Raw genomic sequence first — 24,442 nt, 5'->3', positions numbered from 1 at the left:
TAGTTCCCAAAAAAAACCATACAATCTTTGACAAAGTCCTTAAAAATTTTTTAGAAAAAATTCCAGAGAAATTATTAGTAATATCTTAAAACTAATTCTTAAGAATAATATCCCAAAAATCTCTGACATTAGGATCCAGTTTTGAAGAATTTCTTGAGAATTTCCAGGAAATCACAAAAACCTGTTCTCAAGAAAATCCAAGAGTTACCAAACTCACTTTTCTTATCTGGGCTATGATTAATATAATTTTATGTCTATATTTAATGACTATGTTTAAAATATATTCTTCTAAGTATTTGCGTACAGATGGAACTTTTTTTAAAAAATAGAATATGATCATAAAAAATGCCTGATCAGAGTAAGGTAGTTCTAGAAATTTGTAAATCTGTTCCAAATTGGTTTCAGTATTTTCAACTAAGTCTTCGTACCTAAAGAAAATCAGAATTTGTTATATAAAATACATTAAGATTAATAACAACAAAGTTGAAGTGCATCTAATTATTTTATGATATCTTGCTTTACAGTATACTTGGGACTGAAGAGATAAAAAAAATTATTTTAAGAGTTTTTGTTACAATCATTTTCTCCCTTAAAGAATATTATTTTGATACAGGCTTTGTTTACTCTTTCAAATTGCCCTTATTTTTAAATCAATCATATATATCTATATATAAAATTAGCTTGTGTGGGTGGGTGTTTGTTTGTTTGTTTATGCCCAACAAATGTCAAAACAGCTGAACTGATCGGGCCCAAATTTTGTGTAGGACATCACATGACTCCTGAGAAGGTTTATGAATGATCCAAATTAAAAAAATTGTGTTCAAAAGTTTTTAATTTTTTTTTTAATTTTTATAATCTTAAAAATCCACCAATTGTCTTTTCTTTGTTTTATGATGTTTACAATGAGAACATATTTCAAATTGAAAATTAAGATTGGCGCGAAGCGCACTAAAAGCCTAGTACATTATAATCATACAGGAAAAGTGTATTTACATACTTTTTGTTAGAGATACAGATAAAAATTGAGTAAATCATGTTTGAATTTAGAATTTTGAGTCCACCATTGATATACCATACCGAATTCTTATATATCTTGAGCCCAAACCATCTTCGAGACTAACATCATCCTAAAAATTGTATTTATAATTTCAATATTTTTTTTCATTGTTCAAATACTTCACTTAGATCAACAGCAGTGTCAAAATTTGGATTAAAAAAAGATTCTCGAAAGAAACAATTGGTATACTAAGTTTGTTTAATTGTTTATTAATTTAGTATGCTATAGTCAATGAGTATGGGTTCACACCCTTTGCTAATGGTGGATGTCAAAGTCTACTACAGTCAAAAAGAATGGGTTCACACCCTTTGCTAATGGTAGATGTCAAAATCTACTTCAGTCAATAAGAATGGGTTCACACCCTTTGCTAACGGTAGATGTCAAAGTCTACTACAATCAACGAGTATGGGTTCACACCCTTTGCTTATGGTAAATGTCAAAGTCTACTACATTCAACAAAAATAGGTTCACACCCTTTGCTTAAGTTAGATGTCAAAGTCTACTACAGTCAATGAGAATACATTGTTACTTTTGCTGAAGTAATATGTATTTATAAGTTCAATGAATGCATTCCTAAAAAATGTTTTGATTGTTTGAGTGCTGACTAATTGTCTACTTCAATCTATATATAAATTTGGCTTGTCTGTCTGTCTGTCTGTTTGTTAGTTTGTATCCTATAAACGTCAAAACGGCTGAACCAATCGGGCTCAAATTTTTTGTGGGACATAAAGGGACCCCAGGGAAGGTTATGAATGATCAAAATTTCAAATATTTGTCTCCATCAAAATTCGATCTTCATTAAATTTTTGAAAATTTTGAAAATCCATGAAATTTTTTTTGTGAAAATCAGCGAATTATTTATGTTTTGTTTTACAATGTACACAAAGAGAACATGTTCACAATTAAATTAGAAGATGGGCGCGAAGCGCCCTCTAAGGCTAGTGAATGTATATTTAGTTGATATTTCAATATGCATACTTTGTTTCAACAAAAACTATCAAACAAAATTTTCAAACATTATATTTTCAATTGGCTCAAAATAAATTTTCTTTTGTGTCTTATTTTTAGTTGAACCATCATACATTGTTATTTTGTATTTTGTGTTTGAAAATAAATGCTAAATACTAAAAACTAATAATGAATGTGAATTTAAAAATGAAGTATATTTCAAAATATGTTTCATATAAAGATCCTTAATAAATGAATTAATACATAATAAGATCGAAAACATTGGTTTTTCCTAGTTTAAGCTTGAATCAGTAAGGAATGTAAATAAGAAAATAGATTCTTGAGAATAGTTCTGAAACAAGTACTGTGTCATCAAATTCCAATGCCATTAAACCACTGATTAATTGTAAGAAAAACGGAGAATCATGAAATAAATCCCCAAATAAACCTGAATTGTATTGCATAGCTGTGAAACATTCTTCCAAGCCTGCTTAAAATCACTTGAACGGGAGTTCATTGATTTTATCATACCTCTAGGATCCCGCACAAGATGGACAACCTGCAGATCATAGTTAACATATAAAAGCAGAATCGAAAATTTTATTCAGTTTCTTCAACAAAATCTGTGAATTAGAAACATTTCTTAATAGGTTATACTAAAGGTAATCCTTAGCAACATTTCTGATTAAAAGTTAAAAGATTACAACTTTAATTTACCTTGTATTAATATTTAAGTGAAAGTGTCAATGTAAAGATGGAAATGTCCCATTCACAAAAGGACTTTATTACAACCTTAATTGATTATGTGGAAGATATTTTCGTTTTTTATGCTTAAAATTGATTAGTTTGTTCTTCTGCCATATAAATTCAAAAGTTACTTTTGTAGAGAAACTACAATAATCAGTTTTCATTGTTCTAATCTTTGCATTTGTGTCATTTGAAATTAAACTTATATGATACCTTAATATTTGAAGAGTAAATCCAAGGCTCTAATCCAGCCTTGTGAAGTCGGATTGATTTAATCACCAAAAAATTATTCTTTTATTCATGGATTGCGTTTTGATTTTTTGATATTTTAAGTTTTATGGAAATTGTTTGAAAATACAGATATACCAAATTTAGTTTATGTAGCCTGTCTTAGACTTTTGTTAAAACAATATATTTTGGAGCACTACCAGATAGGTAGCTGACAAAAGTCTCTAAAGAACAAGGTTAACTTTGACCTGCCTGAGGTGGGGCACTCATATAAAAAATACTTTAAAATTTCACATTTGCCCTTAACTAAAAAAGTTTAACTTTAATCAATACTGCCTTCAGTCTAAATATATATTTGATAACATTATTTTCTATACAATATGTATTGTTCCTATTAAAATATAAATATTTTTTAAGAAACGTTTCTATCTCTATTTATCACCCCTTGTAGCTTATACTACAGTATTAAGAGGGAGTTTCTGATGAGTCCAATTAAAATAATTACATATATAATTTATTAACACTTGTAGTATGAAAGTTTTTATATGTTCTGTACATAGTTAAAAAAGGTATTGATATCTTATCAAAAATACTTTTTTGAAAAGCCCTTGAAAATCGATGTATTAACATCTTTATGTTTGTCAATAACAACCATTGTTTTAGATTTTTGTTGTAATCAGCAGGTCTTGAAAAATTAGAATATCAATGTTAAGGCCCCCAGCCTGTATTTGCTTAGTTTCAAAGAAAATCAAAAAAGTATTGATCATGATTAACATCTAAAATTGGATAATTAGTAATCCATCATTTCCTTGCTCAGAAGTGCAAGTAAAACTTAAAAAATTAGTGGCCTTAGAACCTAAAACATTCACAATATTGAATCTAACTTTTCTGAGACTTTAGTTCAACTTTAACCCGCTTGAGGACAGGTTAATACTAAAACAGTGTAAAGATTTACAAAATGTCAAAGCTAGATGGAAAATTTTGTGATCAAAATATTTAATATATCTTAAGATGAATAATTTTTAACCTTTGTTTCAGCATTTGCACAGTCAACATCAGGGGTACGAATTCCGTAATATCCATTTCTAGGTTTAATTAAAATTTTGCAAATTGATTTTACAAATGATTTTTACAAAAAAAAATATTTCTGGAAAAAAAATTCTTTGTAAATAATGTATAAGAATTAACATTAAAATAGGATTGTGTTCATTTTTATTTCAATTTGTAATAAGTAATTTGTAATTTGTAAGTGTTCAATTGGGTTCTTTGTCATAGTTACCTAATCAACTTTTCTTTAGGTCAATTCAATTCATTCAAGAGAATAAAATATTTTAATACTTTTCTGTCTTACCTAGGGGTGGGCACTTTAAGCAGTTTATAAATATAATTAGTTAAATAATGTTGTGTTGGTTAACAGTTTATTTTTCATTCTGCCTTAAATTTACTGCTTTGTAAAGTTATCAATTGTCTCAAGGATGTTAATGGAAGATATTTTAGAAATCGTTAAGGGCCCTAGCTGTGATTAAGTTTTTGAAGATTATTTCATGTAAAAATATCATAAAGTTTCTCAAATTTTGCATTTTCTCTAAATCACATTTGTTTTTTTTTATTTTCTGTTTAATATTCACATGAATGGTTATTTTTAGTTGCAGAATCTTCCGTTAATTTCTAAATTCTTGAGGTTCACTATCAAAATGTTGTGCAGGCCTAGTCATACCTTAACTAACTTACTTAGTATGTAATACACTGAATCCCATTCTATGTGTAAGTTTATTGTTTTTCACAGAAGAATTTTGGTAATTGCAATTCTGTTTACCTATTACAAATTACTCTACAGCAAATACTTTAGTAGTTGAACTTAATTTAGAAAATAATGTTTTTTACCCTTTTAGTCTTTTCTGCAGAGAAGGAGTGCAATTAAATATTCCACTAACATAGTCCTGTACCTGGAACTAATGGTCAAATAAGATTTCTTCTAATATTTAATTGTCCATAACAAGAGCTTGGAAAAGATAAAATTAAATTTGAGTTGGAACACTTTGGGGACATACATAGATATCAACCTCATAACTATGTGATACCCTGTAACCTTTCAATTAGGAGTGTTTGGTTTTCTGGAATACGATAGACTTGAATTAATAATTGATAAGTTAATTTATATTTGATCATATTTGTAAGAATAAGTTAGGTTTTTATTACCATTTTTAAGTCTGGCGATATTGACATTTTTGGAAATGATACTCTTGAAGAAGGTCAATAATGAGATATTATTATAACAATTCTGCACTAAAAAAGAGATACAAGTTTATTTGTTTCATTTGTTTACAAAATACAAAGAATGTGTGCAAAAATTGTAGTTTGTCCTTGTAATACAAAATTTTTGTTAGCTTGGCTCAGAAACTACTATTCAGAGTTGTTTTAGCTGAAACATCAAATTTAACAACACCCCCAAATGAGGTAAAAATAAATGGTGGCACTTTTAAATGTCTGTCCTGAAATGGTTGTGTGGGATCATATTTTCCTTTAAAGTATCTGTCAAATCAGGACTGAAACCTGAATGTCTTCCCTTGGTCTAAAATTAGGATTTTTTACATTTTAAACTCAGGTTGACTCCTTTAATAGTGTAAAATTAAATTTATCTCTGAGCATAAACTTTATGTTTTTTAAGGGTTAACCCTCACTGTGTAGAATAAAAAAACTAATTTTTGAACACATCTTTTCTTTTTATTTTTTCTACATACCAGAAAATTTAAATTATATTATCTTCAAATGTAACATTATTATAGTATAGTACTTAATTCAGAAAAATCTTAATGTAACAAGAAAAACTTGAAGAAAAAATTGTAAACCTTTTGAACTGCAAAATAAACTGTTGTTATTCAAATGTAGCAAATCATCTCCAATTATAAGTACTTACATTTACATTATTTTCTCAATTAAGGATTCCAAAATTCATTAACAATTATTCTTTAATGTCAGGGTGTGGCAGCTAATTTTATTTTTGTCAAGGTTGTTGAAACTTAAGATGCCAGAGCTTGCAATTTAATACTTTGGCTTGAGCCGGAATTCCTTAAACACGACTTTATGACCCAATCTTAGACACATCTCTGACAACAGCTTGTGTCATGTGATTGACAGCTGCAAAATCTTTGACTCATCTTGAGGAGTTAGGCTAAAAAGCTCAAGGATCGGAGATTGTCCTGGAGATTCAAGAAACACTGAAAAATGTATTTTTTCTCCAAAGAGGACATAGTTCTCAAAGTTAAAATCCCTATGGGGAAAACAAGAGTTTAAAAAAGGATAGAAAATTATCCTTAAATATCCAAGACCTGAAGATTCAAGAAATAAGGAAATAGTTCCTTGAGTAAAAGTTCCCATGGGGAAAACAAGATTTTAACAAGGATAGAAAATGACTCATCTTTCAGAGTTTTCTGGTTATCACTGTACTTAAATTACAAATTGTCAAAATATATTATTTATTTAAAATTTAAGTTTAAAATCAAATTCTGCACACTTCTGGTGAGGTTGAGTTTAGCCTCAGGTTAGGTTGAGAATAATTTTAGGGTTACCATCACAGGATTAAACTTATGTCACATATATTATAGATATGATGGTTTTGCTTGAACCTTACACTCAAATGTAAAAATTCAAGAAAGAAAATAAGGAAGAACAAGAAATTTAGAAATGTCAAAATATTTGCATCTGTTTTTATATAGGTATTGAATAATATTGTTAAAATTAAAAGGAAAATATAAAAAATGAATGTTTGGTCAAAAAAGTCAGGAAGAGAAATAGGGAAGAAAAGGACTCTTTGTAACCAGAAATTTATCACAGATCAAAAATTGCTTACTGCAGAAAGAAAGTGATAATTTGTCAGTGATTTTTAATCATCGGAACAAAAATGCTAATAGTCACTATTAAAACAATTGTCTAATTGGTGGCATAAGGGAAACATTGTCAATTATTTTGCCAAGTTATAGACTTTTAATCCATTAATTAGACACTAAAATCTGTACGTTCTCTGACTTTTAGTACTTAATTAAGGTACTGATGGTTTAACAGTATGGACAGAAGAATTTAATTTAAATGATAACAAGAATAAAGCATGGACGTAATATGTGTTACCTCTTGCAGCCCATCTAGTTTAACTATCTTGAATGGTTCAAAATAGTACATAGTATTTGAAAGTGCACTAAGAAGGTCGCCTGTGAATGAAGAACCAGACCTGAATTTAATATTAAATAACAGAAAAGATAGCTATTTTGTCACAGGGTCAATTATTTATTAATAATTTACCGTGCATAAGAAAGTAAAAGTATGTTCTTATTCCTCCCTGTGAGCTCCGTTTCTTGTTTGATGGGAACGTTTTGGAAAACATTCCCTTTAAGCATTTCCATGATGGGAGTATAATTTACATTGAATTCTGCTAAACAAGAAATACATAATTTACAGAAATTGATCCTATTGTTTTTATTAATGAACTAGTACCTTCAATTATGTTAATGGATATATGTAGAGTAATCAGTGTCAGAGTAATGAGAGTCATGTAGAAAATGCATCTAAATAATCATTAATCAGAGACACAAACCGTTATTTATGTATGCAACTGTCTTGTGTTGTCATGGCGGGATTTTTACTTTTTTAGTCAAATGTTTAAATTTAAGATTTTTAATTCTTGAATTAGAATCTTAAACATACAAAAAAGTAAAAATCACAACATAAAACATAATTTATTAAGTCATAAACCAAGACAGTGGGGTATATAAAATTTTATTAAATTTAAGTTTATCAAACATGTGTGATTTTTTATCTTAATCTGCAATAAAAAGAGGAAAACTGCTTTGCTGGTTTAAATTGATAGTTATTTTACTCGGAACAAGTAAGAAACTTTTTATACCAAGATCTCAAAATTGGGAGTAAAAATGAAATTAAAATGTAAATAAAAATTCTCACAAGTAAAAAACTTCATGCATTGCAATTACCTTTTAGGATTATCTCTCATATTTTCAAAAGATTTATATCTGAAAAAGTTTACTTTAACATTAATGATTACTTTAGCTATTACAGTTTCCTTTAATAATATTTCAGATAATGTCCCATTGGGTTTGCCAGTAAAGATGGAAAATGAAGATTTAATTTTGTTTGTTATTGAAAAATCATAAGATGTAACATTCTTTTCATATCTATTTTCAAGGGTTTGCCAAACTATTAGCTGAATTGAAATGTAAATGATTTGACAAGTTTTGAAAACAGAGCAGAAAATGCTAGGGAGGGATTTATAGAAATTGTGTTCATGAGATAGATGTGTTATATGTGTAGGAATGAATTGTTTTTATTTGTTTGAAAAGCTATCGTTTTGTTATGAAAACAACAACAAAAAAACAAAAAATGAAATGATCGTTTTAATCATTATAAAAAACTATATTATATTATAACTAAATAATATACAGTTTATTGTATTGTTACAATCCTTTGTTGACGATCGTAAATGACAATCCTTGGTAACCAATTATTAACAATGGCCCTACATTAAAGATCGTTCATGACAAACATTTGTTAAAGATTGTTTCTTAAGAAACATTTGTATAAAAAACAGTCTCTAATCGTTTATATAAAAACGATTGTTTTAAGAAACAATAGTTTTTCATTTTCGAAAATTTCAAAATAACTGGGTCGTTTTTAAAAACAATAGTTTATTCCAAAAATGAGACAAACTTCTTTGAAATGATCAAGAAATGAATCCAAAAACACCAGGCAGAGTTGCTATAAATGGATGATTGATTTCAACCATGATCAACATTTGTTAAGAATAATGTTTTATTATTGAACTCCCTTTCAATAGTTTATGTGATAATTATAAAGCTGGTTTGTGAAAAAATCCAGTTAGGAACTGAATTTGATGAATTTGAACTGCTTACAGCTAGTTCAATTTTGAATCCCTGATTCAAATCCTTCCTGAATCTTGAATCTTTTACTTTACATTGGTGTCTCAAATTTAAACTGGCAGTATGCAGTAAACCAGGAGATCTCAAAAGCATAAAATTTGGTCCCAGGGTAAGAAGAGAAGGTATTGATAATGAAAGAGCTTTCTTAAAAGCTATTTTGAATGTGCATAATATTCAAAAGTTAAAAAAAAAATAATCTAAATAACAGCAAACTTTGTCTGATAACAAATGCTAGCTGGGAAGTGTGAAACAATATGAAAAAGTACGAATTTAACAGGAAATACAAAAAAAAATATTTAGTTTAATTTAACTTTCAAATGTCAGTAAATCAATATCAGCAAGTTGTCCAGTCTAAATGATCTGTAGGCCGGCAGAGCTCAGGACAAGCATCTGAGGGTTGTAGTTGCATATCACCAATAGCGCCAACAAAGTTGGCAGTCTCTAAATTAAAATATAATATTTAGAGTTTGAAATTTGAATCTATAAAGCTTACATAGATTTTGGAATGGGAAAAAAATTAAAGAAAATTATTTTCAAAATATCATTAAGATGAAAGTCTAAAAAGAATTTTCAGAATTTTAAAAACTTGGTGGTCAAAAACAGAATATATCCAAGCCCAACATCTAAATAACTGTTAATTTATTGAAAAAAATATGCTAATGTAACAATGCCCAACTTAAAAATAATACCATTTTTCCTCTGTGTTGGCCAGGGTCTATTATATGGGACTGGAAAGAGATCACAGTGATAGGAATCATGTATGCAAGCTTCATTTTTTACATTAGGCCACACTAACTAATCAACACACACAATTTATTAGAATACATTAGCTAATTATCTGTAATATTTAAACAATATGATTATTAGAGAGATTCTGAAAAATATTTAAATAATTGGAAAAGCAACAAAATTTATTCACATTTTTAAGTTAAAATATGGAAATGAATCTTAGTTAATAATGATACATTTTTTGTACTTTATAATCAAATGATATAATACTGATTTTTAACCCCTAATTTTTTATTTATATTTCTAGCTCAGTATCAGAAAATTATGTAAATATATCCCTATTTTCTATATGAAAAAAGGGTTTATAATTATGTGATTTAAATAGTTCCTCGTGAAGTAGATCTTGGTCATATCCTTTTTGCCAACTGTCTGAGGTCTGCAATAAATTTGTATTTATCAGAGATAAATAAACTTCCAGGAAAGCAATGGTAATACAGAGCCCGAGATATGAGACATAGTATCTATTGTATTATGAAACCCAGAATCAGAAACCTGGTTTTAAGAATGGGGTCAAGCAGTTTTGTAGATTCCAGATTTTTAAAGAAATCTTATTGTATTGGTTATTAACATTCTCTACTTGTTTTTTAATTTCTTAAAATAAAATCTACACAAATGCATTGATCTCAAAAAGGAAACTGGTGAGTTTTGTTAAATTATACTAACTCAAATTTTCAGATCAGAGATAAACATATGATAATTATTCCACAAGCAGTCTTTGTAGTACATCTAGTTTTCAGATGTACACAATAACACTACATCCTGTCTACAATGTAAGTTCATATATCTTAATATGTTTAACAGGGAAAACTTTTCTTTATTTAATAAAACTTGATTCATGGAACTGGAAGTTTAAGTTTATCTTCCATTAATTTTGGAAAACAATTTAAAAAACACTTTATTTTACTTTTCAATCTAATGTGATCTGAACAATAACAAGTCTCACTTTTAAATTTACCTTTTCTAACAAAGTTTCAAAAAGAGTTCTGTATCTTTGACGGTTTTCTAAATCCATCCTAGGGTAAAATTACACAGATACGATAAGATTGTTAGTAAATTAACATCTAAGTTCATTCCTTATAAAAAAAAATGCAAATTTATGCTTTTGTTGTAAAAAATTTTACTGGAAACCCTGAAAAGGTTCCAGAACTACAAGAATAATTGGAAACTAGAAAAGAATGGAAAGATTGGCTTTAGGAGGGGTTTATATTTTAGCTTAAAAAATTGATTCCGCTCCCCATCTCTTCAATGGAACTAAAATTGGTGAATTAAAGATTTTAAGAGAAAAAATGAATTTTTTTAGGGTGACAGGGGGGGGGGCGGGAGGGCATAAAGTTTCAAATAGGGATGAAACCCAATATTTTCTTAGTTATATAAAATCTTTAATATTCCCACCTAATTTTTAAAGTACAGACCACTACAACTTTAACTAACAAATATACCTTGCTCCCCACATTCCACCAAGGATTGATATAGGATGCAACGGATGATCTCTCATAATGTGGAATGGTAGGCCTGCAGTTTTATATTTACATTAATTGTAGGAATGTTTACAAATAACTTTAGATTTTTGATGTACGTATTCCATATTGCTCTAGATCTTGATTATGCATTCAGGGACTTTAATGATTTTGAGCTAGGTTACTGAACTACCTACGGTTGCTGAATTACCTACAGTGGCTGAACTACCTGTCATGGCTGAACTACCTACTGTAACTGAAAAACCTACAGTAACTGAACTACCTACCATGGCTAAACTACCTACCTTAGCTGAACTACCTATGGCGGCTGAACAAACTACTGTAAGTGAACTTCCTTCTGTGGATGAACTACCTACTGTGGCTGAACTTCCTACTGTGGCTGAATTACCTACTGTGGCTGTATTGATTTCTTTAGAATGACCGGTTTCAAACTACTCTCAATATATAAACTGTTATTCTTTGATTCTTTATTCAGATGGTGTTACTTGGTAAAAGAGAGTTTGGATGTTTAACTGAAATAGATTCAAGTATTAAAGCAACAATATAACATTGATAAGAACAATTTTTATAATGATTTCATATAATTATTTACACGAATGTCATCTATTAAGAAAGAAATCAAAGTAAGTTTACATCAGCGTCCATGGTTGGTTTAAGCCTTACTGAAGCTATACTCAGGATCCAGGCATATATACGTGCATGAGCGCAGCAATTATACATATTATATATAGTAAAATGGGAATAGATCAAATGCCTAATTTCAAAACAGTGGCCGAACTACCTACTGAGGCTGAACTACCTATGGTGGCTGAACTACCAACTGAAACTGAACTACCTACCATGGCTGAACTACCTACCGTGGCTGAAATACCTATGGTGGCGGAACAAACTACTGTAACTGAACTTCCTACTGTGGCTGAACTACCTACTGCGGCTGAACTACTGACTGTGGCTTAACTACCTATGGTGGCTGAACAAACTACTGTAATTGAACTTCCAACTGTGGCTGAACTACCTACTTTGGCGGAACTACCTACTGTAGCTGAACTACCTACTGTGGCTGAACTACCTATGGTGGCTTAACTACCAACTGAACTGAACTACCTACTGTGGCTGAAATACCTACACTTGCTGAACTACCCACTGTGGTTGAACTACCTACCCTGGCTGAACTACCCACTATTTGCGTGAAACAGTTTATGTACATCAATGCAAAATTATGTCAAAATTTGGGGAAATTTTTACTCGAAACAAAAATAAATCTATGCGCATCGCAATTATGCAATTTTTGTGCAAAAAAATTCTATTGGAAACCCTCATCATGCATCACTGATTCAAGATACATGGAGTTTACATCTATGTATAGGATATGGACAAATTCTGCATCACTGATTTAAGATAAATTGTTGAACCATGTTTTCTATAGATCAAATTCATTAAACTTGACAAACTCTCGGGAATTTTTTCCCATTAAGGTGCATTTGTCACTTAAATTGGTAACTGATTTTTTAACCATTTAAATCCATCCAATAAAAAATTTAAGTTTAAAACTTAGGGAATATTTGAAATTACCTAAACTTTGCCAATCATCAACAGCAGCTGTCTCCCTTGCAGAAAACCTTAAATCACCAACAAGTTCAAGGTTCAACTATAATAAGGGCAAAATTTTTTAATCTTGAATGTCACAGGTTTAATTCTCAGATTGTTAAACCCTTTCATGCCAAGAAAGAATTGCTCGGGAAATCCATATTTGGATTTATTCCCTTAAAGAAAGGGTTGATTATTATTTCTCGGCATTTCTAGCACTAAATGTTTAGAAGCTCTCAGCGTTTTAGCGTTTCAGGTGCAAAAAAGGGTTAGAGTGCTCAACCCCTAAATTTAAAACATTGTGCAATGTATACTGAATTTGAAAACTATTCCATTCAAAATGTTTGCCCTTTGATGAATAATTTATTTTATTTCTTATTAAATATCCAGCTTAAAAATGCTTCTCAAAATTGCATAATTCTTTGGTAGTATTAGAACTAGTCATGTAACTTTTTGCATCTCTCATTTGTAAGGTGTCCTTTGCAAGATCATTTTACTTCCATGCAATTGCAAGCCTTGTTATTTCTTTGTAATGCTACACAATTTCCCACTATTCTGTGCAATATGAAAACAGTTGCGCACAATTCCGTGCATCAAAATTCCGATTGTTGTGTACCTGGAGTCCAAATCTCTTGAAACCATAAAATCCACCAATGGATCTGCCAAGGGTAAAAACCGCCAGATCATTCCAAACTTTCTGGATATATCCCCATAGGGAGGAACACTCAGTACAGAACATAAATCCATCCTGTACATAAATCCATCCTGTACATAAATCCATCCTGTACATAAATCCATCCTGTACATAAATCCATCCTGTACATAAATGTAAACCAGCATATTCGAGAACTACTGTGTTGGATACACCCATAATCCCATAATCCCATAATCCCATAATCCCATAATCCCATAATCCCATAATCCCATAATCCCATAATCCCATAATCCCAATTGCTTGATTTTCATATCAATTGTGAATGCCCTTTTATTTTTGGATCATTTCAGATATTCCTCCCCGGATCAAAGCTTTCTTAAACCCATGATCAATGCTCCCTTCAACTCCTGACTGGGTACGATTACCATATCACATATTGAATAAATATTAAAGGGAGTGTTCGCGAAAAATGAAAGGGGGTATAGGCTTAATGCGATAAAAAAGCGCTTTTGATCGCTACTAATATTACTTCTAGCTGTTGCATCTATAAGGAGAAAATTGTTAAAGCGTCTCATACCAAATAACTTAGCGCCCATACAAATTCAGAAAATTGCAACATACGACTTAGACCGTAAAAAAAAACTATTTAATTTCAACCAAATCATTCAGATATTACAACCTATAGTCATCGATTATCTTTCGCCACATTCGTATATAGTTTATATTTTATAATATTTTATTTTTTTATAAAAAATCTTTTTAACGGATTTCGAAAAAAGTGAATGGTGCGCGGCATTCTTAGATAGTTGTGCAAGCAACAAGAGAAATAATCAAATTAAAAAAAAATTAATTAAAAAATATTATAAAATATAAACTATATACAAATGTGGCGAAAGATAATCGATGACTATAGGATGTAATATCTAAATGATTTGTTTGAAATTAAATTGATTTTTTTACGGTCTAAGTCGTATGTTGCAATTTTCTGAATTTGTATGGGCGCTAAGTTGTTCGGTATGAGACGTCTTTAAGAATTTTCTTATAGATGCAACAGATAGAAGTAATATTAGTAGCGATCAAAAGCGCTTTTTTATCGCATTAAGCCTATACCCCCTTTCATTTTTCGCGAACACTCCCTTTAAACTAATCTAAAGATTAACAAAAGATTGAGATCAAGCATCAATCTCGATATCTACAATACAAGAGTTCCCTGCTAAGATCATTCACACAAAAACAGCTCTGAACAGAATGGAATGTCAGAAGCACAAATTAAAATTAAAAGACACATATTTAATTGTTAAATGAGTTTGTCTTGTTGGAATTTAACTACTACAACTGTACAGTTTAAAATGGTAAAAATTTGGCCCACAATTTTTTTGTATTCTAAAATGCTATTTTTCTGGAATTTCTTGCTGTGAGGATATTACCTGTTGCTTTTACAAGACAGGGTACAAAGATCATGTGAAGCATTACGATTAAGATTAGTTGGATCCAGGTAAAGTCTCATATTCCAACCAGGATAATATTCCTTAGCAAAGATCATTAAATATGTCAGGGCAATCAATTTTCAGTAAAGTAAATTTGTTGACCAAAATGTAGACTTTAATTCATTTAACTGTTTAGTTTGCATGTGTACTTTGGTAATTAATTAAAGACTCTCATAATGGTCAGAAGAAAATGAAGAAAAAAATTCAACGGAACTAAACCTATGACATCAGGTTGCAAAGATAGAGTGATTAGAAAATTATCAATTGTGATAATGTTTATTTTCTTCTTTTATCAACATGAAAGATAAGGAATTAAGTCCTTGCCACAAACTCAAATTGTAAACATTAATATTTAATATTTGTTTGTAGCAAGGACTTAAATCTTTTACACAAAAACTAGAAAATCAATTTTTTTACGGACCACAACTTTTTGTTCGTTAAAGAATTAAAGAATTATTTTATTGTAAGCCCAGTCTATGAGTTGCATGATCCGTGCCAGTACAACTAGGACTGGGCTTTGTTCCTGCGGAGCGATTGTTCTTTTACAAGAACGAATGTTCTTTCACAAGAACTAAAGTTCTTTCACAAGAACAAAGGGAACTTTCAAGAACAAACGGAAGTTTCAAGAATTAACAGAACTTTCAAAAGAATGAACACATAGAATGCTTTCTAAAAACTTGGAAAGATTAGTAAAAGAACTAAAGTGGAAATCATGGAAATTTCTTAAAAAGAACCTTAAATTTCAGGAACGCGTTCTAAGTCGGGAATTCATTTTAAATCAGGAAATTTTTTGGTACCTCCCCCTTAAAAAGACCATTTTTGAAAAAATGATACTTTTTCTATCTATGTTAAGGAAAACTATTTGATCAAATACACACTTCCACATTGCTAAGTGTTAATACATTATTTCTGTAATTCTCCTAAGTGGACACATCAGACATCTCCATCTTAACACTGTTGTTGCAAGCTTCAAGGGGTGAAAAACAGAGATGGAAACGTTTATTAAAAAAATATATTTATTTTTCATAGGATTTATTACATAAATAATGATATAAAATCTATATTTACACTAAAGACAGTTTTGATTAAAGTTTTTTTATGAAACTTTTTTAGTTAAGGGAAAAAGTGAGATTTTAAAGTATTTTTTTTTATGTGATGTAATTATACTTGAAAGGAATATCAAGTGACCCTCCATTTATAGTAGTGACATGTCCGATGTACCTTTGAAACCTTCATGTCTCAATCGTTTCTGAAGCAAGAAATGCATTACTCACTTTTATAGAGAAACCACTAATGAAAATTATTTATTTTTTCAAAATGGGAAGCATGGATATTAAATGCAATCTTGATCAGACAAAGTTTTAAAAGGTATTATTGTGAATCAGAATTGAAATTATGTCTGCAGTCACTTTAAGCCTCTAAATCGATTCTATATTAATTAAACTGCTTTGAAGGTTTGTAAACTTTGAAGAAATGAAAAAAGAAATGTATAAAATGATCTTTAAAAAAGATAATGAGAGCTTTAAAAATCCTACATCTAAAATCAAGAATTTGAGGTTTTTTTTCAACAAATCTCCAGATGTAATATGAAATGAGCCCCAGCCCCCCCACCCCCGCTGCGTGTCCCCCTCTCTCAGGGGTCATGCGTAGGGAGGGCCCGTGCACCTAGGCCCCCCCTCGTATGCCCCTGTATTCTTTTACCCTCAAATTTGGTTGCCCTAAAAACAGCGTGAAAGGAAGAAAATTTCACATACAATAAATAACGGAACGAGAATGGAACCGTTCCTCGAGTAAGAACACCAAGAAAGGAACAGAGCGAAACAAGAACAGAACGATTGGAAAAAAGGAATGAGAATTGAATGATCTAGCTGAAGGCCCTCGTTCTAGAACGGAACGGATCGATATCTAAAATGTCGGAACATTCCAAGCTCTAGGTACAACATGTCAGTGGTCGGCCCCCCCCCCCTATGCGTGCCCCCTCTGAGGGGGGGGGGCTAATGGGGGAGTTCTTTTAATATTACATTTTCCTTAGGCAATCTACATTCTACATTGCATTGCATTGCACTCACCCAAACTAAACGATTAAGAAAATAATTAAAATATATTCTAACATAACAATACCCTTCAAAGCTTTGTCTGATCAAGTATTGACTTAAAAATCCATTTTTCCCATTTTGAAAACTGAATGTTTTTATTTGGGGTTTCTCTACAAAAGTGACTAGCGCATTTCTTGCTTCAGAAACGATGGAGTAATGAAGGTTTCAAAGGTACATCGGACATGCCACTCAATAAATGGAGGGTCATTTGAAATTACGCATGTATTTCTTTTAAGTATAATTACATCGTATAGAAAATAATACTTTAAAATCTCATTTTAGCCCTTAACTAACAAAGTTTATTTAAAAAAAGCTTTAATCAATACTGCCTTCAGTGTAAATTTATATTTGATATCTTAATTTATTATACAAGCTGTATCAATTCTATGAAAATATAGACATTTTATTTAGAAACGTTTCCATCATATTTTTTTATCCCTTGAAGCTTACAACTTACATCTAAATAGTTTAGATTGTTCTCAATGCCATTATAATATACAGACTTCAAGTCTCCAAAGAAAGAGAAGGAAATTATTTTCTGCTTTTCTCCTTACAAAAAAAGTATTTTATTTTGATAAATCTTCAAAAATCTTGAATTATGAATTGAATACTATGTCGAAATAACTACAAATTGGACCAAAGTTTTTTTTTCACCTCTAGATTCAGCATGGATGCCACACAACGTTTTTGTAGATGGTATTGAATCTAAAATAAATTATTAAAAAATAAATGATTGAAGTCGTGTTAAGTGCGTAAAGGCGACTCAACTGTAGTTCTGTCGAATTCAAACTATTTCGTTCCTAAGCAATTTTTCATAAATTGTCAAGGAAGCATAGGTAATAGAGAAATTGTTCAAAATTGGTTCCTCGAAATATTAAACGCAATGCCGATAGAAATGTTACGCGTTTGCCTCGGAACAAATAAAAGGGATTTAAAATGCGTATAAATATTAGAGATGTCAACGTTTTGATTTTTTTAGATTTTAGCTTTCGTTACGATAGTGTTCATCAAAAGTCTTAACGTTTGAAACGTTACGTTGCACATTATAAAATTTTATGGTATAGAGTAACGTTACGTAATGAATTTTCTGCACTTGAATACCTTACACAACGTTAAGCTTTAGTAAATATTATTGAAAAAACAGTAAGCTCCGTTACGCTTTTGCAATTGATGTTTTAAAAACTTTCCCAACGTTGCGAGCTTATGTAATATAACCATAATTTTTTAACGTTCCACTTTCATGCAAGGTAAATATTTTAAAAGACCTTACGTTACACTTTCAGTTGGTTTAAGATTTAAAAGATGACAAACGTTTTGCTTTAATAAAACGTCATTGGGGCATAGTAATGCATTTTTCAGGTATAAAACGTTACACTTTTTATAAGTTGAACTTTAAAATAGAAATCCTTTCGTTACGATATTCAATCAAATCACAATTCATTTTTCAAACGTTAGACTTTCAAGCTCCCTGTGGAAACAAAACATTTTTTTACGTTATGGTCAAAAAAGTTGTAGATATTAGAAAAATAACGTTACATTTCCACAAAACGCTAACGTTGGGGGTATATTCCTCTAACGTCGTTAACGTTAGGTATGAGCTCCTATAACGTTAACGTTTAACGTTCATGCTATATAGAATATATCCAAACGTTACACATTATTGTAACGTAATGTACAAAAACGTACATTTTACGTTACGTTACGCTATCGTTGACATCTCTAATAAATATAATGAAGATGTTCTCTATGTAATCCTAATATAAGACCATAAGTTTACCTACTAAATATCGAAGGCATTTACTCACACATTTGTCAATTTCCAATCCTTAAAAAATTTAAATTAGAAAAATTTAGGTTTAAGTTTCAGTTAAAGTTGAATATTTCCAAAAAAAAGTTCAACCTTTATTCAGTGTTTGATAAAGGAATGTTATTTATAAATTTGGATGGAGTGCAAAACACCAAAGCTAAAAAGTTGTTTTCACAAAGAAAAAACGTTTATTTACTTGATATACAGTGAGTCCCATAAAACAGTGAAACAAGAATACAACTTTCACTCCTCAACCTTCTTATTTTTAATATTCTCTCATAAACATTTATAGACTTAACATCACCATGATGTTTAGGCCACTGGCAAAACTATTTAATTATAATGTAACACATAATATTTCTTGCATGGATCTTGATTCAAAATTTGAACTTTAAAACTTACAGAGTTAAGCATTTTTTAATAGCACATTTTCTTTTTAATAAAAATTAAACAAATAAAAATTTCACACCGGCCGTCTTCCCATTCCACAGTTATGAGGGACACACTGTATCATACATACATTATTAACTAATGTTTTTTTTTGTTTTTAAATAACAACTTCATTTGCTTCTCAAAAATAAAACTTTATTCTGTTTTTAAACGAAAGCTGAGCTTAAAGTTGATTTTCAGTTTACAATTTTCCCAAAAAACCTTGTTTTTCCAACGAAAACATCGAAAAATAAACATGAAAAAAATAAACATAGACAGGATGTAAAGATATATGGATCAGAAAATAAAATATTGTGGAAAACCCTTATTTCCAATTTCTATTCCAGATAAAAAAAATAACTTATTATAGAAACATAAACAAAAAGTGAAAAGGAGGTCATCGACCTCCATTTTATGAAGGTTTATGAAGGTCAACGTGGAATTGTCAGTAATTTAAATTCAACATTTTCTGATGTGTGTAAGTTTCCCTAGAATGGAGGGTGTCAAGCTCTTTACCAAATTTTTAAAAACAAAGTTATTGTCTCAAACTCTAATTATCTATTCCCTGTATCTTTGCCACCCATTATATAGATCTCAGATCAATCAGGTTTTCAAGATATAGGGATTTGAAAATTTAGTTTTGTGGCAAGAACTCAGTTCCTTTGCTGTCACAAAGTGTCAATTACTCAATTTGATTTTAAAATGTATGTGTTCATAATTATTATTATTTTCTTAATGTGATTGATCACCAGAATTATCGATACTCTCTGCAAAGATAATTTACAGAAACCCTTGTTTTATTTTCTAAATGGTTTTATAAATATTGAATAAAATAAATATTCTCAAATTATTGTATGAATATGAAAATTCGTGAATATTGTGTTTATCTAAATGTTTTTAATTGAATGGTAAAATTGATGGCGACTCTAAATTTAAAAAAACAAGATGATCTTTGTCCAATATAAAAAGTTATTGCCTAAAAGTGTTATAGAAGAAAAGTCAAAAAAAAAGGAAATTGATGTTTTGCCTTAAACTCCACTTTTTTCTAATCCTTGTATCTTTGCTACTTTATAAACCTTTCATATTTCAAAGTCTAATAGTTTGATTTAACATAATTCATTGTTTGATAAATATAATAATTGAAAAAGTAAGATACTATGAAAACCAGATTTTGAGAAAAAGACTCGATTCCTGTAAATGTAAGAAAAAAAGGATTGAAAAAAAAATTAAAATGTGTTTTTTAGTTGGATAGATGTGTCCTCATTCATTGGTCGGGTTTTCTTTAAAATAAAGGGACCGTTCACTTATTTGGGTAATTTGAGGAGAAAACTAAAAAGCATTTAATTGGTATAAGTTTTATTGTTCAAAGACAACTGTGGCCGGAGAAAAAGCCGATTTATCATTCAGAATATTTTGTATTTACACTATTTGATGCTTTTTATCGTAGATTTAAAGAAAATTAAATATATTAAATTAAATTGTAGTATCTAATAGAAAGTTGAAGATATCTAAACTTTTTTTTCAAAATTACTTTAAAAATGTATTTTCAAAATATAAGTTTATTTAACATTTGACGGTTGGAAACGTGTTCGCTTCTTTCCCAGGAATTCCTATGATTTTTTGAAGAGTTGGAATCTAGGAACCAGTTTGTATGAGAGAGCAATTCTTCAGTGTAAAAACGTGTTCTTCATTGTAAATTCTGACAAAACACACTGGTAACAACTCAGTTTTGAAGTCATTTAAATCAGGGGCGGATTCAGGATTTAAAAATCCAAATTTAGGGGGGGGGCGAACGTCCCCCCCCTATATTCACCCCTGATTTAAATCGACAAATACCTGCTAAAATTCAACTACGAGCTTTTAAATCGCAACAACTTTAAAGTACGCTATTGGGACTGGAATTACAATCTCCAATAGTTTCAAGACAAACGTTTTTTCTGACAAAATAACTTTAATTATTTTCACCATATATCAATCATCCTAAAGTAGGCATTGACATTTCCCTGACAACTTTAAGTCATCAACATGCCCGATGTTGAAGATCAAAAGTCCAGAATTTTTACTCACATCTTTGCCATCGGCACATGTTGTTGGTTTAAATGTTGCCTGGGAAATAAATATTTCCCAAATCAAAAACATTAATAAGAAATAACGATTATACAGAATAAGATACCTACTCTCAAGTAAAATCCTATTTTTTGCCGAGATTTCAGGTTCATACAGCACGGATATCCACATTAAACGTAATAGAATCATCACCAAAATTATTTGTTGAAAATTTAATCTAGTTCTCATTGCTGATGTTTAGTTCTGCAAGCAATTGAGAATGTAAAGTAACCAAGAAAAATAAACTAATGTTTTTGATTTTAAAAGAGAAATTTTAATTTTTCAGGGAAAAAAGGAAAAATTGGTGACTTAGATTTCGAGAAAATTCAAGACAATTTTCTCCAAAAATTTCTGAAAATGATTTCCAGAAAATCTTCAATTTTTTTCACATACTCTTGAAAATCTTCAGAAATTCGACAAATAAAAAACTTTAATAAAGTAAGATCTTAATAATAAGAACAACAATAATGATGATATTTATTTTGACTAACGGAATTAAATTTTTGCCACAAACTCTGATGTATTGATAAATTTTTCTTTGAAACTTTGATATTTCAAATTATAAATTGTGTTGGATGAAATAGTCCAAATATGAAATATCAAAAGCTTGCTATATAAGGTTGCAAAGATAGAGTGGCTAGAAAATCTATATAAGGTTGCAAAGATATAGTGGCTAGAAAATCTTTATAAGGTTGCAAAGATATAGTGGTTAGAAAATCTATATAAGGTTGCAAAGATATAGTGGCTAGAAAATCTATATAAGGTTGCAAAGATATAGTGGCTAGAAAATCTATATAAGGTTGCAAAGATATAGTGGCTAGAAAATCTATATAAGGTTGCAAAGATATAGTGGCTAGAAAATCTATATAAGGTTGCAAAGATATAGTGGCTAGAAAATCTATATAATGTTGCAAAGATATAGTGACTAGAAAATCTATATAATGTTGCAAAGATATAGAGGCTAGAAAATCTATATAATGTTGCAAAGATATAGTGGCTAGAAAATCTATATAATGTTGCAAAGATATAGTGGCTAGAAAATTTAAGTTTGTGGCAAAACTCAGTTTTTTCTAAGGTATTTTCTACATTTAGGAAGAGGACTTGAATTTATCCCTTCGTTTATAAAAAATAGAAACAAAATAGAAACATTCAACGGACAACTATTTTTTCTCTTTTAATTTAAAATAACTATAATACAGAAAATTCTTGCTTATGAAAACTTTTTAAAAAAGTGATCTCTATTTTTTTGTAGATTAGGGGGCCATAAATATGTATTTTGTTTTAGCTAATTTTCCCTTATACATATATAATTGATCATACATAACGTAAAATGTATAAATAATTTGTATTCATTATGATAAATATTAATGATATTTTTTACAGAGAGATATAATTAGCTTTGAAATATACCCCATTTTTCAGTTTTGTTAATAAAAAGAAAACTAATAAACTAGGGCTAGGCCAAGACTTACTGAAATATGAACAGTTGTACAGCTATTTATATAGTCCAGAATATCTGGCGACATAATTTTGACTACTGCGCAGTTGCATTTACTCATATATATTAAAAAAAATGTTAAAGAGAAAAATTCTTTAGTTTAAAATGTAAAATTTTTGAAAAATGTTTAACAATTATGGGTATGGGATATCTATTTAAATTTTTGTTCAAAGAAAATGTTTTAGAATTTTCTTTGAACATAAAGACTAAATTTATTTCAAAAATATCAGAATATCAAATGCCAAATGATCAAAAAAATGTACGCTAAACAGTTACGACAATTATTTTTTTCAAAAATGTCATGCAATTTTCCAATAAAGTTAATTTTAAACATATTTTTAATATAATTGTCTGTAAAATGCTAGCTCTCTCTTTCACGCAATCTATTTTTTCTTCTTTCACTTCTTTCTCTTCTATTTTTTTCTTTTCTCCTTTCTTCTTTTCTCTTTTCTTCTTTTTTTCTTCTATTTTTTTCTCTCTTTTTTCTTATCTTTTCTTTTCTTCTATTTTTTATTTACTCTTCTGCTCCCTCTTTTCTTCTCTTCCCATATCTCTTATCGTCTCCTCTTTGTTTTCTCTTTTTTGTTGACATTTAACCAATTTTGAGATGAACAATGCAGTACGCTCCGTTGTTATGATTTTTCTCTGATTTGCTTACATTTCTAGCTTTAGACCAGAGATATGAGAGTTACAGAGATCGATTAACACCTATAATATGCGATATTTTCCACAGCATGTTCTATTGTGTACATGTTTTGTACACGACCAATCAGGAGACATCAGTATTCAGTGATATTTTAGGAACCTTTGAATTGGAAAATGCAAAATCTTTAAAAATAGACGATATTCATACACGTTTTATGTTTAAAATAGGAGTATTTCTTTAAAAAACTTAACTCCTGAATGCAACGAAAGGCCGTCAGATGTCAGCCAAAAAAACATGAAACCATAGCATGGCGTGCCCGGACACTATAGGCCTGCAGGCCTATTGAGCACCTCAGCAGGAAAAACAAATAACAAATTTTAAAATTTCCATTCTTCTTTCTTGATAACGCTGTTGTTTTTGTTGTAGTAGCTTCAGTTGTTGCGGCAGTTACAGTTGAGCTTGAACTGATTTTTAATCCATTTGTTAAAAAAAGAAAAAATGCTATAAAATTTTATTTCTCGTTGTTTGTGTTAAAAAAATACTTAGGATTTGTCTTACTTTATTTGAATTTTTTTAACCGCAAACATGAACCCTGAAAACATTTTCATTGTGGTTTGTAAACTGACGCTAATGCCGCTTTTTTACTTACATTGTAAGTAACATAAAAAACACAAAAAGAATTAAAAATTTGCCACAAATTATATTTTCTAATCTCTACATCTTTGCAAAAGTGGTTTGCCTTGCCGAATTTTGATTCATTTTATGAAGTGTCCCAAAACATGTCTATTTTTTAAGCTCGTCAAAATTTTTTTTTTGAAAAACGATCGTTTCATTATGAAAAAGACGATAAAATCGAAAATGAAACAATCATTTATAAAAACGATCGTTTTTAAAAAGTTTGTGTTTTACAAATGGTCATTTTTAAAACGATCGTTTTAA

General features: G+C 29.8%; 1 protein-coding gene and 1 long non-coding RNA gene across 2 annotated transcripts; both read right to left on the bottom strand.

The window, feature by feature from the left end:
• Nucleotides 1–322: 322 nt before the first annotated feature.
• Nucleotides 323–3,032, bottom strand: LOC111704446 (uncharacterized). The gene is made up of 4 exons (XR_002765831.1): nt 2,966–3,032; nt 2,454–2,564; nt 1,078–1,127; nt 323–428 (listed from the first exon to the last, which is right to left on the bottom strand). It is a non-coding gene; the product is annotated as an uncharacterized LOC111704446 (long non-coding RNA).
• Nucleotides 3,033–9,976: 6,944 nt separating this feature from the next.
• LOC111704444 (uncharacterized) lies at nt 9,977–21,559 on the bottom strand. The gene is made up of 10 exons (XM_023476681.1): nt 21,431–21,559; nt 18,795–18,842; nt 17,672–17,722; nt 17,475–17,566; nt 14,862–14,962; nt 13,396–13,527; nt 12,765–12,811; nt 11,154–11,226; nt 10,670–10,727; nt 9,977–10,090 (listed from the first exon to the last, which is right to left on the bottom strand). Exons 1-10 carry the CDS (start codon nt 21,546–21,548, stop codon nt 9,977–9,979), a joined length of 834 nt encoding a protein of 277 aa, XP_023332449.1. The 5' UTR covers nt 21,549–21,559.
• Between the last annotated feature and the right edge of the window lie 2,883 nt (nt 21,560–24,442).

Source organism: Eurytemora carolleeae, unplaced genomic scaffold (genome assembly GCF_000591075.1).
Source record: "Eurytemora carolleeae unplaced genomic scaffold, Eaff_2.0 scaffold597, whole genome shotgun sequence".
NCBI classification, from domain to species: Eukaryota; Metazoa; Arthropoda; class Copepoda; order Calanoida; family Temoridae; genus Eurytemora; species Eurytemora carolleeae.
The sequence above is the reverse complement of the archived record's forward strand: the minus strand, read 5'-3'. Positions and strand labels throughout refer to the sequence as shown.